General features: G+C 39.2%; 1 protein-coding gene and 1 pseudogene across 1 annotated transcript; both read right to left on the bottom strand.

Moving 5' to 3' along the window:
* Window positions 1–859: 859 nt before the first annotated feature.
* On the bottom strand, window positions 860–1,435 carry LOC127047314 (interferon beta-like). Its single transcript, XM_050945436.1, has one exon. It carries the CDS (start codon window positions 1,433–1,435, stop codon window positions 860–862), a length of 576 nt encoding a protein of 191 aa, XP_050801393.1.
* Window positions 1,436–7,007: 5,572 nt separating this feature from the next.
* Window positions 7,008–8,268, bottom strand: LOC127046741 (interferon beta-like; annotated as a pseudogene).
* Between the last annotated feature and the right edge of the window lie 8,960 nt (window positions 8,269–17,228).

Genomic DNA, 17,228 nt, shown 5'->3' on the forward strand with positions numbered 1-17,228 from the left:
GGTCTTTTAGTATGTTCATATTTTTTAAAGTCTCTAGGAAGCTTCTCAAACCTTGGAATACTAGAAATAGTTCTCATGAGGACAGCTTAATTAATAGCAATGATGATAATCGCAGAAACACACTATATCTGTCGAAGTCAAAATACTTTGGTCATCAGATAATGATACTTCCCTCCCTCCCACGCCGAAAAGTGCTGGTGAGGTACCTAAGGATTCCACATATATATACTTTGTTGCAAGGTCTGCCAATTACCTACTGCACAACAGTACTGATATGTGAGAGATTATGAAGATGTGCAAAAATAAATAATAGTAGAAATGCAGAAAAATAAATCCGTGTAATTGCAAATCCATTTCCAGCACAGGACGGGAAGAGCCTCAAACTTCTGCCATGGAAATCAGTTGGTATTTGGCCATTTATCCTGTAGAACAGGGGTAGGCAACCTATGGCATGCGTGCCGAATGCGGCACGCGAGCTGATTTTCAATAGCACTCACACTGCCCGGGTCCTAGCCACTGGTCTGGAGGGCTCTGCATTTTAATTTAATTTTAAATGAAGCTTCTTAAATTTTTTAAAAACCTTATTTACTTTACATACAACAATAGTTTAGTGATATATTATAGACTTATAGAAAGAGACCTTCTAAAAATGTTGAAATGTATTACTGGCATGTGAACCTTAAATTAGAGTGAATAAATGAAGACTTGGCACAAGCACTTCAGAAAGGTTGCCAACCCCTGCTGTAGAAGAATGATCAGGCCTATATAAGCAAAAGATAAATATCCGCTATCTCTGTTCAGCTGTATAAATTACACTAATGTTAATTCATTTACTCTAGGGAAAAGTTTTGACTGTACCTTAGTTATTAAGCCTTCTAGTGAGTTTGTCAACTAGTACAAAACATCTGGGTATTTCCGTGCGAATGATCTCCCAGGCACACAGGCTGTATTGGTTTTCTTTCAGGAAAACATCTATCCCCTGAAAGTATTGTTTCACTCTCCGACTGGTGAGCTGGAGGTCCTCACTTTCTGGGTTGGTAAAGCCCTTCTCCATATGTGCTCTCAAACATGCCTCCAGCCGCTGAATTTGTAGATAAAGTCCATTTTGGAACCTGACTATAGAAATCCCATCCCAGGCACTCTGGGTGAGGTTTTTGCTAAAGATGTTGAAGATCTCTTGGAGGATCTCTTGAATTGCCACCTTGGCATTCTCCTTCTGGGACACTGGAAGTTGGACAACATCCTGGGTGGGTCTGAAAGCTGCCCTTTCCTTTATGCATTGTGAGGGGAAATTTCCGCTCATTTTCTGCAGAAGCTCCAAGCTTTCTTTGTTCACTTTGTTCTGCTGGAAGTGAAGCATGGTACAGAGCCGAGATGAGATTTCAGTAGAGAAGAGCAGCATAAGGCAAACGTGCAGCAAACACCTGGTGGTCATGATGATGCCTGTACAGTCCTTTTCTTTGTGTGGAACCTTGAGCCTGGAGTTTGTTGAGGGTCCTATGTAGACTGCTGTGTCTTTCCTTCATGTCTCTGAATTTAAATATTTGTCTGCAGAATTTTTGTTTCATCATTTTCTGTTTTTAAGGTTTTTTCCTCCTGGGGGCTTCAGTCATTTTCTTTCTGTTTAATTCACTGCTTTCTAGTTCTTTTACCACGCTTCCTCCTTTTTGTATTTTAGTGAAAGTGACCACAAATGACCATATACAACCCCTTTAGCTCATGGTGGATCCACACGCATACAGGCTATTCATGATACATTAACTTAAAGATGTAATTTAATAAGATCATCCACACTTCAGAAGGGGTAGAGAGAAGACCCCCAATTCATCAAACCCCACACTTCCCATTCATAACCTCTTTCATTTGATGGAAAAAATAGTTGAGGTCTATTTAAAGTTTTGAGGTATAGAGAGGAAATAGGAGGAAAGGGTTAGGCCTCGGGGAGCTGGAACAATTTGTATAGTGGGGCTGTTGAGAGCCATTGAACCAAACTGTAAACCCTGAATCTCTAGGAAACTACTTCAAGCCAGGGGATGTGGCAGCACCTATGTTAGGCCGCCCAAAAATATTGGTAAATTTCAACTTCAACCATGGAACTTGGAAAGCACACTTAGTATGGAGACACCAGAAAATATCGGTATCTTCCTTCTAGGAAAACAAAGGAGACGGAGAGTGTGCTCTGTGAGAATGGAAGATTTTTTCATATTTTGTTTACTTCCAGATCTGAATATATCTATATCTATATATATATATATATACTGTAGCTGAGGAATAGATGCAGTTAGACAGTGTGAACCTTATTTCCTATTGGTCACTCTGAGTAGCTGACGGTGGTGAAAAATGGAGGTAATTCATAAAACAGGATGAGCAATTAGTTACACATACTAGAGAGGTACCCACATGGATGACTGTGATTTACAGTGTGGCCAGAAGGAGGTTACGAAGAGAAGTCATGCTGGGTATTTTTAACAGGCATGTCCCTGGTTTGTACTAATTAAAGAATTTTTTAAAAATCACAATCAATGTTCACTATTTTTGCTGGTTCCTTCTTTTTTGACTTTTGCTTTCCCCTTGGCATGGGCAGGGAAACTCTTCTGCTTTGTTTAAGCCTCTTTGTTTCCTGTGGTCACATTTCATTTTCTGGTACTCTTCCCTTAGCAAAGACTGTTTTACTGGATTTTTCCATCATGTCAGGAAAGTGTGTTTTCATCCAGAAAGAAAACTCTTTTCACTGAAATTAGAAAGGAAGAATCACATGAATAAACCATGAAAAGATTTTTGTGCATATTAATTTGGTTAGTCTCCCAAGTCTCCTGCACTTTTATAAGAAATTTCAGATGTTTGTATCAGCTACATAAAAGTTTCTGTAAAGCAGGGAAAGCAGACTTACCAGAGCCCCCAGATTGCCATGGGCTACACTCCCCATTCTCCCATGACTTTCCGTGGGTGTTGGGGATATGTGTTCCACACCAGGGTGAAGTCCACAGGAAGATGTTGAGGCGAGAAGGAAATAAGTCATGTGAATACTAGGAGAGTATAGAGTAACAAAGTAATCACAGGGTAACGGGGGGATGGGAGAAATAATCTTTTTCAGTAAATCTGTATGGTAACAGCAATGTAGGGGCACCGGAATAATTGTTATTGTGTGGCTGCTAAAAGCCATTGAACAGCACCATAACCCCTGTATATAATGGAGACCATGCATTCACTTGCTAATATTACTTGAAGCTGCTCGACACCCCAACTTCCATCTCCCCTTCAGGAAGTAGGCAAACAACTAGTCTATTATTTGAGAAAAGTTGGTTACAAGGGCCTCAGAGCCTGCTGCAGAGGATCCATGCAGGGATAGAGCCCCCTGCTTATGACTCTTACTTGTGCCACATGGAAGTGTGTGTCGGGTGAGATGAGGTGCTGTGGAGTCAGATGCTTTTGCACACAGTTCCCTCTTGGGGTGTTCTCCATACAGTTATGATCCATGTGCAGAGCCTGGAGTGAGCAGACGTGCATTGGGGTGGGGCAGTGCTAGTACAGGTCTGGTGGGTGCCTCTCGCCATGTCAGCTGCACTGAAATGACACTTAAGGGGCATGTCTGAGGCAACTGCAGCCTGAAGGAAGCCCTGGTTGTATGGCTGTAATGGAACCACGCTGACAGGGACCGGAATGGGGCTCTGACTGGTCCCAACAACTGATGCAGAGAGTCAGTAGCTCTGTATGAAAAGACCTTGTGTTCTGTGTAGAAGCCACAGACTCATCTGTTTATATGATGAAGGCTGGGGACACACCTGCTAGTATCCCCTCCTGCCTGCCAGTGGAAGAATAAAAGTGAGCTTAAGTCAGGATGTATTGGAATCATTTCCTCCCTTTTTATCCCCCCGTGGTTGGTTTTCCCACGAGAAGGCCTGAAACCTTAGATGATACATGTCATCAAATGGCTTCATCAATAGATGATTTGATTCTTCCACATAGCACAGCTTATAAACAGTATGATGAGATGAATGTGAGGAGATTACCCTCTGTACTCTACGGGTAATGAAGTACCTAGAGTTTGTATGGTTCCCAGGTGCTATATGACTGCCAAGTTCCACTGCAGAGGGGGGGATACATTTTGGAGGTGGTGATTTTGTCACCCTTGACATTTTCATACAGTCTATTTTTGCTTTCATTATTTTCATATAATTGTGTTTTGTCAATATAACCTGTAGGCTCCAGCTTCATGAAGGAATGAATGAAGGGAGGAAGATTTGGGCAGGAAAGAATTTCGACAGCTGATGGCTACAGGTATTGGAAAAAAATTGCACCATAAGGAAGGATAGGCATTTGTTTTCATAGTTAACTCCTTGTACATGCCTTTAAATCAGCAGGTACCAAAACGAGTTTCATGAATCAGTGGTAGTACATGGAGTACTGGGTGGTGGTCTTCAGAGAACTGGCAGATCCCATGTTCCTTTAAAGACAGCTAAAATTATATAAATGTGTTTCTAGTACTACCTTTCTTTGTAAGCATTTGGTGTACCTGCCAGAAAAATGTTACCTGATCTTGAATGGGAGGAGAAATGATCATTAGAACAATTTTGGTAAGATTAGGTCCACATAATGAAATCTTTGAGAAACCCTCAGATAAAGAGAACAGAGGGCAAAAGCTTCTGCAATGCTGCCATCTGTTGACTGTGAAGAATTTACAGTCTCCTAGAGACCGCATAGTTTGGTTTATGTTACAAAAGGGATTTAAAATGGGACATACATTCTTGTTTTTTCTCCAAAGGCAGGTTGCCAATCAGTGTAAAAATACACACACAATTCATTTTTTTTACTATTTGAACAGTTAATGTAGTGGTTGTTTGACTTCTTTTAAATAAAAAATCTCCAGGTTTAGGGTCTGGCTTAAATGAATCCTAGACAGTGCTATAACTGACCTAATAGCTCTTCAAAAATACTATCTACATACTAAAACGTGGGAAAGAGCTAGACCAGGAGTTGGCAACTTTTCAGAAGTGGTGTGCCGAGTCTTCATTTATTCACTCTAATTTAAGGTTTCATGTGCCACTAATACGTTTTAACATTTTTAGAAGGTCTCTTTCTATAAGTCTATAATATATAACTAAAGTATTGTTGTATGTAAAGTAAATAAGGTTTTAAAAATGTTTAAGAAGCTTCATTTAAAATTAAATTAAAATGCAGATCCCCCCGGACCAGTGGCCAGGACCTGGGCAGTGTGAGTGCCACCGAAAATCAACTTGTGTGCTGCCTTCGGCACGCATGCCATAGGTTGCCTACCCCTGAGATAGACTCTTACAAGATTTGGTCCAATGGATGTTTTTTGTTTTTGTTTGTTTTCTTCTGTTTTGCTTTGCTTTCAGGTAATTTTTAACGATTGGGTTTAGGGTAATTTTTAGTCATTATTCTCAGCACAACTGAAATTTTGATGCACTACGCACATACAGCTGCTGGTTGTTGGTGCAGCATGCAGTCCATAAGCACACATGCTTGTTTTGGGAGTGCCAGGGAGAGAGGAAAGGGAAGCAGCACCAGGTGCTTACAAGCCTGAATGACAGGAGGGGTTGGGTATGTACAAGCTTGATGCTGTTTATGAGCCAAGTGTACCCAAATCTGACTGGTGGAGGGGGACAATTAGGCCCACACAAGCCTCCTTGGTGGAGGGGAGGGGGGATACGGAGTCTGCACACATGGAAACCTGATTGATGGGGAGCCAGTTCACACACATCTCATTAGAGGTATGAGGGGACAAGCAACTTTGTACCACGACAGCCTGAAGTCTTCCTCTTGGAATGCCAGCCTCTCCATCACTCCTTTAATTTAATCAGAATGTGCTACTGCTCCAAACACCCGGAACTACAAATGTTGTGAGGAAAAATAATCTAGTAACAGACAGACACGCAATAACTGCAGAGTTGAGGTTGTGGTGTGTGGTCTGTTGGAGCGGTATAACTAATTACCATAGCTTTTTTTTCTTATGCTGAATCAGAGTTCATGTTCACAATGCACTTTAGCATGTTCCCACGTTTAACCATTTATGTCAAAGGGAATCTTGTGTACTTAAAAGTTAAGCAAATGTTTACAAGTCCTTTGCTGAACTGGAGTCTTAAGGTAACAAGAGAAAAGTTTTCTTGGGTCTTTCATTTTTTTAAATATCTAATTAATACAAATCACTGTTTCTGTAGGTTACTATTTTGTATAAATAAATATTTATTTATAAATATTATTAAATCTCTGAAAAAATAAATAATAGAAATACATTAATATTTTGAATAAATATAAATGGACCAACATAAAACACTCTTACAAATCCAGTGAAATGATATGAAACTATTTTCACAGTGCAGGAAATTGCACTAGTTTAAAATTTAAGAATGCCTAGAAACTGGGATATTCTTGTTTCTTTTTATCCTTGCAGCAAAATACACCTCCAGAAGTTTCACTTGCTTATAAGTCCATGTCAGGATCTTTATATGTGACTGTCGTTCCTGGCAGCTTGTGAGGGTATTTAGCATGAGATGTAGGAAATTTGTTGAAGAATCTCCTGGATGGCCACTATGGAAGTCTCTTTCTGGATTTCTCTGGGTTTGAGAAACTTTTGGGGCCATGTGAAGTCTCTTTCTTCGTTCTGCTGTTGCTGGAAAATTATCCTTCCATGTTGTTTGGAAAATGTCCTGGTTCACATTTGTTATGCTGAAGCAAAGCCTGTTACAGTTAGGAAGTAAGATTTCATTTTTAAAAGCAGCCCAAGGGAAATTGGAGCAAATGCGTAATATCAGCGATGAAGAAATAGTAAGGTTTTTCTCCTTTGGTTTAAATACGATGTTTTCAGCAAAATCTTCTGTTTTACATTTTCTTATGTGAATAAATCAGTCCGGTAATGGCAAGTAGCATATAAATAGTGCAGTTGAAGTTTGACAGTTTGCTTAATTCAAGATGGACTGATAAGAGTGTCGAAAGGTGCTGCTTGTAGAATCAATTTAGAGATGAAGGACTCCAGCGAAGGTGCAGTTTCATTCAGCTGTTTTCATAACATCATTACTTGAAGCAGCATGTGCTGGAATGAAAAAGGGGAATGGTTCAAACATGGAGAGTTTCAAATGCCAAATATAGGCCATCTTTGTCTAACCAGATGTCAACTCATAAATCCTGAGCCTTACTGCACTTATCATCTTGTCACAATTTGTTGTTACAAGACTGTTGAATTTAGGGGTAAACAAAACAAAGAAAAGCAGAATAAGAACCTTCGGCCATCCCCACGTGCAGAATTGGATGATGGGATAGAAGTGTGTGAGCACAGACCCTCCGTTTTCTTGGGTCCTGAATGGAATGTTGTCTAATGAGGTAGTTGTTGAAAGGGGGCTTCTCACTGTTCTTTTCCCCAACTTAGACACTTACTGGGCAAAATTATATTTGGTATGGTTAGTTATTACTTAATGATATTTTAGTTAGTTAACAGTTATGATATATTTGTATATTTTTCATATAGAATATTGTGTGTGGTAGAGAAGCACTAAATTATATGCTACTCTAAAAAGTTTTGAACATATTTTTGAAATAGCTTTATGCATAAAATTATGATGGGAGAAAGATTGGGCCCTACATATTAGGAGTTATAAACCTATTCACCCATCTCTCTCCAGCTGTTTTAGTCAAATAATATTAGCTGAGTTTTCTAGGAAAAATGAAAATATGGTACCTTAATTTTGAAGTCTCTTTGTGAGTATGTTGAGCATGAGGAAACATCTGGATATTTCTGCACGGATAATCTCCCAGGCACACTGGCTGTATTGCTTTTCTTTCAGGAAATCATTGATTGTCTGGAAGTATCTCTTCAGTCTGAGGCTGGTGAGCAAGAGGTTCTCATTTCCTGGGTAGCTTATTTCCTTTTCCAATCTCAGCACTCAAACACGTCTCCAGGTTCTCAATCTGCTGGTGAAGTCCATTCTGGAATTCCTTTATGGATGTCTCATTCCAGGCAGCTTGGGTGAGATTGTTGTTGAAGATATGGAAGAGTTCTTGGAGGATCTGCAGCATGGCTTCCTTGGCATTCTCTTGCTGGGACAGTCGGATCTTGAGGATATCTCTAGGCTGGAAAACTGTCTTTTCATTTAGACATTGGAAGGGAAAGTTTCCACCCATTTTCTCCAGATGCTCTAAACTCTCTCTGTTCATTCTGGTTTGTAGAACATAAATCCTGTTACAGTCCAGACATGAGATTTTACTGGAGAAGAGCAGCATGAGGCAAAATTGCAGCAAACTCCTGCTGATCATGATGATGTCTTAGATTCTCTGTCTTTGTGTAGAACTTGAGCAACTGTTGCCTGTTCAAAGTTTTTCGTAAACTTCTGTGTTTTTGACCCATGTCTCTGAATTTAAGTAGGATTTTAAGTATTCTTTAGGAAAAGAAATTTCTTTCATCACTTTCTACTTTTCAAGGTTTTTCCCGCTTGAGGTTTTTACTTTCAGTTTCCTTCTTTTTATTTAATGGAAGTGAACAAGTCATTAGAACAAAAAAAACACAGTCATTACTTTTTTAATATTAAAGAATTCCTATATTTCTTTCCTTAGGTCCTCCCAAGTGCTCTTAGATAAAGAAAATGTAAAGAGTAAGAAGAGTGATGGTTAACAGTGTCATCCAAATACAGGTTAGAGTAGGGACCTGTCTGTCTACTCCCAAGTACCTGCAGTTAGTAGGGATAGGCAGATCTGAATGTGTGTAACATCAGTAAGTTACATCAGCAAGACTATCTCTCTTATGAGAGAGGAAAAACCATGTGTGTAGAGAATACTAGCGGATGGACAGAGGGCACTGAAATACTGGGAGGTTTATTTAAGAAACTGATAACTGAAAGGATGTGTGTTTGAGTTTTCACCATTCAAGCTTTATTCTTTTTTTTCAATGTGCATTTCACTGAGCTTGGACATTGAAATTCAAGTGGTCTGATGAATGAAGGTGCATCCTGTGGCAAGTTTCATTTTCTGTTTTTCATACCATAGCACTAAGCTGTCATGTTGGAGTTTCCATCAGTGAAGGGGAATGGTTTTCAACCCAAAAATTGAAAAGGAATTTTTTCATATTAATTTTTAAAAAGGAATAGAAAAAAATATAAACATATTTCTGTTCACGTCACTTCTTTTACGTCTTCCTCCCCCATCACCTCAATTTCTTTCTTTAGTCATAATTTAGAGTTTTGTCTAAACTATTTGGAAGTGTCACTTTAAAGAATGTACATAAGTATTGTACATAAGTATACCATATAAGGGACCCAGTCGTACCAGTGGCTTTGCACCCCAATCTTGCATTCACTCCAGTGGGGGTCCTTTGTGTGCATTTTCTGGCAAGTTGAACCTTCCGGCAATAATATTTATATTAAAGAGAAAAATTAAAAAATCTGAATCTTAGCTTTTCTTGTTAAAGTAAGAAAGCAATGGGAGTAAAGACACATAGTCCTTCAGGATATTTTCATAAGCAATTAGCCTGTTTCCTGGGAAAGATTAGCTGTAGACTCAGGTGGGTGAAATATTTGCTAGAATTTGATGAAATACCGTGTATTTAAATTTCAGTGAAAATAGTAGGAATTTTTTCGTCTGTGTCAGCCAGCTTAATTTGAATGTGAAATAAGAGATTAGTTTAGCCTCTTTTCCTATTTGCAAATAATCTACAAATAAATTCAGAATGTGTGAATGTGTTTATTTAAAATGATTTGACAAATCTTTTATACACATTCCACTCTGATTGCTCAGGATCTCCTCACCACATCTTTTCCCTATGAATATTTGCTATGCATACTTTGCTACTTGTTCTGTTTTATGGTTTACCTGAGTCAATGCTGTTGTGTCTGTTCCCGGGCTGGTTGCCTTCAAATTCAAAACTGCTTTCAAAATGTCTGCATGAACTTTTCTCAAGAAAATTCTCTTTCAAATAAGCATTTCTCTGAGTGTTTGTTATACTTTCTTATTAAAGAGATGTTCTTTACTAACAAAAACTCAAATGGAGAAATATAACAGAAAATGTTTATAAAGGGCCAAATCTTTGTCATAAATGTTTAATAAGTCTCTCATGTTTAGACTGTAGCTGAAATATGTTGTTGACTGATGGCTCTTCAGAACTAGTATCCACTTACACCAAACTTGGTAGAGAGGTGGATCCTCACTAGATCTCATGCAACCGGCAGGTTTATTACTAGAATTTTAAATGTTGGGTTTAGGTAATTTTTAGGCGTTGTTGATGTTATAACTGAAAGTTGAACACGTTCTGTACACCAAACTGGTTGTTGGTGGCAAGGAACCACACAAGCCTGATTTGGAAGGTGTGGAGGGGTGGCACCAGTTGTTCAGAAAACTGAGGGATAGAATTGCTGACTTGAGTGTACGGAAGCCTGATTCATATGACTTGATTTGTTTGTGTGTGTGTGCATCTGTCTGTAAGACTTGTGAATTCTAGTTGATGTTATGAAGTTGTTGTCATGAAATTTCCTAATCATAGGAAACCTCTTTCTGTGTGTGTCCATCCTGTTGGACAGAACCTACAGCAGGCACTCATGAGGCTGAGGACAATGGAAGACACTTAACTTTAAAACTGTGTTCTGATGACAGCATCGTTACAGTAAGTAAGGTGCCCGAGTTGGGAAATCAGTTCGGCCAAGCTGGTGTTAAGGAGAATGGGGGTTATGAATGGAAAGCTACTGAAGGTCAATCAAGAGACAGATGACAAAAACAAAAGGTTCTAAAAGAAATCACTGGGGGAAGACCACAGGACATGTGGGCAAGAGGAAGGAAGGGGATGAACTGGCCAAAGCCAGGTTATCTAAACTGGGGGAGAAGGCTCTGTTTTTGTGCATATAAGTGATGCATTGCAACAGAAGGATGTTGGATGACCCCAGATGACCCTGATCCAGGCCCATAGAATGGCTGGTGTGTTGAGAAAACTGAGGCAGAGAATTGAGACTAGGGTTTACAATTTTTGTTCCAATCTGTGTATTTTCCATGTGATAAAGTAAATAGCAATAGTATGTTAGAATCCTGTGCAAAGTGTCTGGGTATTATAATGTACAGTTACTACATGGCCCCTGAAAGAGGTAAACATCTCTGGGTGCACTTCTGAGAGAGGACATGTTAAAGCACATTCTGAGCTTCAAAGACTTCCCAGTTGACATCTCAGATGAGCCCTCACTTACAATGCCGACAGACCCTAGCTGTCAGCAGGCAGGATTGAACCTGGGACATTCTAATCTTAGTGTATAAGCCTCAACTGTAGGAGCTGAAAGCCCCATGCCTCTTAAGCCAAATTTGTAGTAGATTCATCAATCTTTAGATGGTTCAGATGCCACTAGAGGGTGACAGAGCACCACACCAACCAGGCATAAGTTGCATACTTCCCCTAGCTGAGGAGGCCCAACCCAAGCTTCAGAGATTTCCCAGCTGATATCCCAGCTCGGGTGACCAGACAGCAAGTGTGAAAAATCGAGACATGAGTTGGGGGGGGGGGTAATAGGTGTCTATATAAGATAAATCCCCAAATATCAGGACTGTCCTTCTAAAATCGGGACATGTGGTCATCCTAATCCCAGCTGCCCAAAAATGACACTTTAAAAGGTTGTCTGAGGTAACCGCATGCAGCCTGGAACAGCCCCGGAAAATATTACTTGGAAAGACTGGGCTAGGGAATCTAATGGGACCAGAGCTGAAACAGATGCTGCAGATCTCTGTGCCTGAAGAGGCCTTTTTGATCTGTGCAGAAACCACAGAATCTGCTGAGTCTGGAGATGGAATGACAGCCGCTTCCATGAGGAAGTCTATGGACGAACCCGTCCCTCCTTCCTCCTGCCCATGAGTGGAAGGCTGTGGGAGAATCTCAGAGGGAGATATTTACAAATTTTTCCTCACTTTTAAGAAGTGCGAGCTGGGATTTCCCACACGTATGGCAGCGCCTTATGATTCAGGTGGTATTGCCAAAGAGCTCAGCTGAACGCTGCCTTCAGCATTCCCGTTTTTTATTAAAGGTCTGATGGAATGAAGGGAAATAAGTTTCCCCCAGCACTGAATAGGTTTGGGGTTGTTAGACTTTTTCAGAAGAATTTGGTATTTTTCCTGGGAAGTAACTGACTGACATATTCCACCAAATGAGGAGCTGCAGTTTAGAGGTGACATTGAGAAACTTTTGTGTTTTCAACCTGTCTCTGAATTTAAGTATTCTGTAGGAAAAGGTTTTTCTCTCATCACTTTCTACTTTTCAAGATTTTTTTCTGCTTGAGGTTTTTACTTTCAGTTTCCTTCTTTTTATTTAGTGGAAGCGAACAAGTCATTAGAAGAACCAAACCACAGTCATTACCTTTTTTAATATTAAAGAATCCCTACATGTCTTTCCTTAGGTCCCCCCTGCCCTCTTAGATAAAGAATATTTAAAGGATAAAAAGAGTATGATTAACAATGTCATCCAGTTACAAGTAAGAGTAGGGACCTGTCTGTCTACTCCCAAGTTTCTGTAGTTAGCACTGCTAGGCAGGTCTGAATGTCTGTTACATCAGCAAGACTATCCATGCTTTTAACTGATAACAATTAATTTTGGCAGATGGGGGGAAACTATTGCAGAGGTTCTTTTTGCTGGACTCTGCAGATAGCAGCAGTGAAGTGATGTGTAAAGCTGCTGTTCCTTCACTTTGCCAGCAGATGGGAAACTTTCCCTCTCTTGTGTCACACAGAAAATCAGAAAATCCTGCTATACTCTAGCTGTCTCATTCCTTCCTTCCAGCCTTTGAGAGGAAATAATACTATAGGGACCTCTTAAAATTTGATTAGCATGAAAAGAATTCCTGTGGGAGATTGGGGCCCAGACAATTCTCTATTAATCTCTTGCAATTTCCTGGCCATTTGAAATATGAAAGAGGAGAAACCATGTGTGAAGGGAATACCAGAGGATGGACAGAGGGCACTGAGAAACTGGGAGGTTTACTTAAGAACCCAATACCAGCTGTGAAAAGCCTGAGGAACAGGTACAGTTGAAGAGTGTGAACATGTTATCTTCTCGGGCACTTCTGAGTAGTTCCCGGTGATGTAGTGTAGTGACATGGAATGGAGTTGTCAAAAAAGATTATGTGGGTGGTAATAAATGTGCTAGAGAGACTGACATAAATGAATGTCACTTTCAGACGTGATTAACTTTTCACCATTCAAGCTTGGACATTGCAATTCAAGTAGTCTGATGAATGAAGTTTGCAGCCTGTAGCCAGTTTCACTTTCTGTTTTTCATACCATAGCACTAGGCATAGCACTAGCGTGTTGGAGTTTCCATCAGTGAAGTGGAATGGTTTTCAACCCAAAAATTGAAATGGAGTTTTTCAGATTAATTTAAAAAATGGAAAGGAAGAAAACATATAAATATTTCTGTTTAAGTTATTTCTTTTACTTCTCCCTGCCCCATCAACTCAAACGCTTTCTTTAATTGTAATCTGGAGTTTGTCCCTAAACTATTTGGAAGTGTCACTTTAAAGAATCAGTTTATTGTACATAAATATACGTATATGGGACCCAATATTAATATAGGCTCTGTACCCCATCTCTGATTGACTCCAGTGGGAGTTCTGTGTGTACATTTCCTGGCAAGTTGAAGCATATGAATATTAATGAGAGAGAGAAATTTAAACATCTGAATCTTAACAACAAAAGTAATGAAGCAGTGGCACATGGCCTTTCAGCATATTTGCATCAGCAATTAGCCTGCTTTCTGGAAAAAGTTAGATGCAGTCTCAGCTGGGTGAAGTATTTACTAGAATTTGATGAAATACTATATATTTAAATTTCAGTGAAAATAGCAGGAAATGTTATTGGACTATTTTTCCTTTGTGTCAACCAGATTAATCTGAATGTGTAATAAAAGATTAGTTCATCCTCTTTTCCAATTTGCAAATAATCTGTAAATAAAGTCAGATTTTGCTGATGTATTTATTGAAAATGATTTGACAAATGGTTTATGGGAACACATTCCACTCTGTTTACTTAAGACTTCCTCACCATATCTTTTCCCTCTGAGTATTTGCTATTCATAATTTGCTACTTGTTCTGTATGATGTTTCACCTGAGTCAATGCTATTGTGCTTGTTCCCGGGCTGGTTGACTTCAAATTCAAAACTGCTTTCAAGAATTTTTCTGGAGAGATTTCTCTTTAAAATGTGTATTTACAGAATACCTGTTATATTTCTTCTTGACACAAGTGTTCTTTTCTAACAAAAGCTAACATGTACAAATATTTCTGAAAATGTTTACAGAAGGCCAAATATTTTTTATAATACTTTAATAAGTCTCAAATGTTTAAGCTTGTAGGTGAAATATGTTGTTGGGAGCGCTACTGTTAATGGATAGCTCTTCAGAAATACTGTCTGCCTACACAAAACTTGGTATATAGGTGGATCCTCACTAGAATTGATGCAACCAGCAGCTTTATTACCAATATCTGAAATGTTGAATTTAGGGTAATTTTTAGTCATTATTCATGTTATATAACTAATAGTTTAATGGATTCTGTAGACAAAACTGGTTGTTGGTGTCAAGAAGTGCACAAGCTTGATTTGGAGGCTGTGGAGGGGTGGCACCAGTTGGTCAGAAAACTGAGTGTGACTTGCCTGATTCATATAGTTTGATGTGTTTGTGTTGGGGGGATGAGGAGAGGGTCTATCTGTAAGACATGAATTCTAGTTGATATTAAGAAGTTGTTGATATGAAATTTCCTTATCATGAGAATACTCTTTTTATGTAGATCCATCATGTTGGACAGGACCTACAGGAGGTACTCCCTAGGCTAAGGACAATGAATGTGGAGTATTTAACTTTAAAACTATGTTCTAATGACAGCATACTTATGCTAAGTAGGGAACCAGTTTGGCCAAGTTGGTGTTAAGGAGTGTGGGGGTTAGGAATGGAAAGTTGCTGAAGGTTGAGAAAGAGACAGATGACAAAAACAAAAGATTCTAAAAGAAATCACTGGGGGAAGACCCACAGGACATGTGGGCAAGAGGAAGGAAGGGAATGAACTGGCCATGGCCAGGTTATCTAAGCTGGGAGAGAAGGCTCTGCTTTTGTGCATATAAGTGATGCATTGCAATTGCGGAGGATAAGTGAGTTATAAAGGGAAGGGATCTCAATTTAAACCAGAAATGACTAAAATACATCTTTGACTGGATCTATGAGTAAATCTATGACTGGGTTTGGACAGTACTTGCTTTTGAGGCAAAAAAATGAATGATGCAATCTGAAGCTGGTATTGCGTCATACATGATATGAATTGCATCCTGTTATTCCTAGAAGTCGTGGATGATGCAATCATAACGAAACTTACATCACTCTGCTGAACAAATTGCCCTATATCAGCTCTAGAAATCATACAGTGTCGTGCTCTCTTCTTTGTCAGTGTTTGATTTTTCAAGGGGACACATTTCTGTTTAGCCAAAGTGAGCAGAGATGCCTCGTACTTGTGTGAACAGTGCAGATAACTTCTGCTATGTTTGTGGTGAAGTGACTTTTGCATCACAAAAGTGCAGTATAACCACTATGGTTAAGAAAGCCTATCACCTTTCTTTTGGCTGCAAACTTGGAGATCAGGACAAGAGGTGGGCCCCACACATATGCTGCCGCACTTGTGCAACAAATCTTCACCAGTGGTTGAACAGGAAAAGGAAATCTATGCCTTTTGCAGTGCCAATGATTTGGAGAGAGCCAACAGATCATAGCAGCAATTGTTACTTCTGCATGGTGCCTCCAGTTGGGAAAGGTGTGTCAAAGAAGAAAAAGTGGACTGTGCATTATCCAAACGTTCCATCAGCTATACGCCCAGTACTCCACGGAGAAGGACTGCCGGTCCTGATGCACCAGAATCATTCTCAGTTGAGTCAGACGAGGAAGAGGAAGAGGATGAAACTTCTGGTCCTGAACCATCAATGTCACAGGACCCACATTTTCTCCCATCCTCCTCCTCTGAAACACACCTCATAACACAAGGTGAACTGAATGACCTTGTCAGGGATTTGGAACTACCCAAGAGTAAGGCAGAGCTGTTGGGCTCCAGACTACAGCAGTGGAATCTCCTGGCAGGCTATCAGGGCAAATGGAGCCCATCAATGCTTGCAGACTATTGCTGGACAGTGACAAGAGATGCTGCATTTAATGAATACAAGAGACAAGCCAAGAAGCGCCGAGTAGACACTGAATAGGACTAAACTATGTACATAATAGTTTTTTGCCTTTTGTTTCATAATAAATTTTATGTATATAACCCTTTTGCTGATTCTTAAAGTGTTACATAAACAGGACAGGTGAAATATTATCATGTAAAGCAACCATAAACACAGGAAAAGACCTAGGTTTACAATTTATGATTAAAACTCCACTATCTACACAATATACATAGACATAAAATGTAAAAACGTAAATATCTTAGAAACAGTAGCCAATCAGTTGTTTTAATTGTCATATTTGAATTCAGCACATCAAAATACATAATAAATATCACATTTTATCTCTGAAGCAGACGACTTCTAAAAAATTGTAGACCAGTGTTATTTTTAATACGGAATGACTGCAAACTGGGACTCATCAATGTATTTAAGCACAATCCTAACCGGAAGCACGAACATCAGTGGGATGGCTCACATACGTTAAGTTAGTAAAATGTAGGGTGACCAGATGTCCTGATTTTATAGGGACAGTCCAGATTTTTGGGTCTTTTTCTCACATAGGCACCTATTATCCCCCCCTCCTGTCCCCATTTTTGACACTTGCTATCTGGTCAGCCTAGTCACATGCATAAGCACTCTCTGGAATTGGGGTTTTAAGGCTGAACAATTACAGGGTTTTTTAATTCTCTTTTTCTTTCTTTTTGATTCAATAGGTATTTAATTCAAATCATTACTACTATAGGTTGCCATTTTATATAAACTAATTATTTATTTTTAAGTAACAAATATCAATGATAAATACATAAATAGGAACAATAAATAAATAACAGACTAACATAAATATCCTGTTATAAATATCATAAAACGATCTGAAAATATTTTCACAGTGCAGGGATAGAATAAATAGTAACAACAGCTTTTAAAATTCCACTGCATCTCATTTTAAATCAGGTACAAAATATTGCTTGATTTTGGTTAGTACTTCTAAAAATGTTGGTATTTAAATTTCTAAACTTCTTTGTGAGTTAGTCATATATTTGAAAACTACATAATTCCACATGGGTT

Source organism: Gopherus flavomarginatus, chromosome 3, assembly GCF_025201925.1.
Source record: "Gopherus flavomarginatus isolate rGopFla2 chromosome 3, rGopFla2.mat.asm, whole genome shotgun sequence".
Taxonomy (NCBI): domain Eukaryota; kingdom Metazoa; phylum Chordata; order Testudines; family Testudinidae; genus Gopherus; species Gopherus flavomarginatus.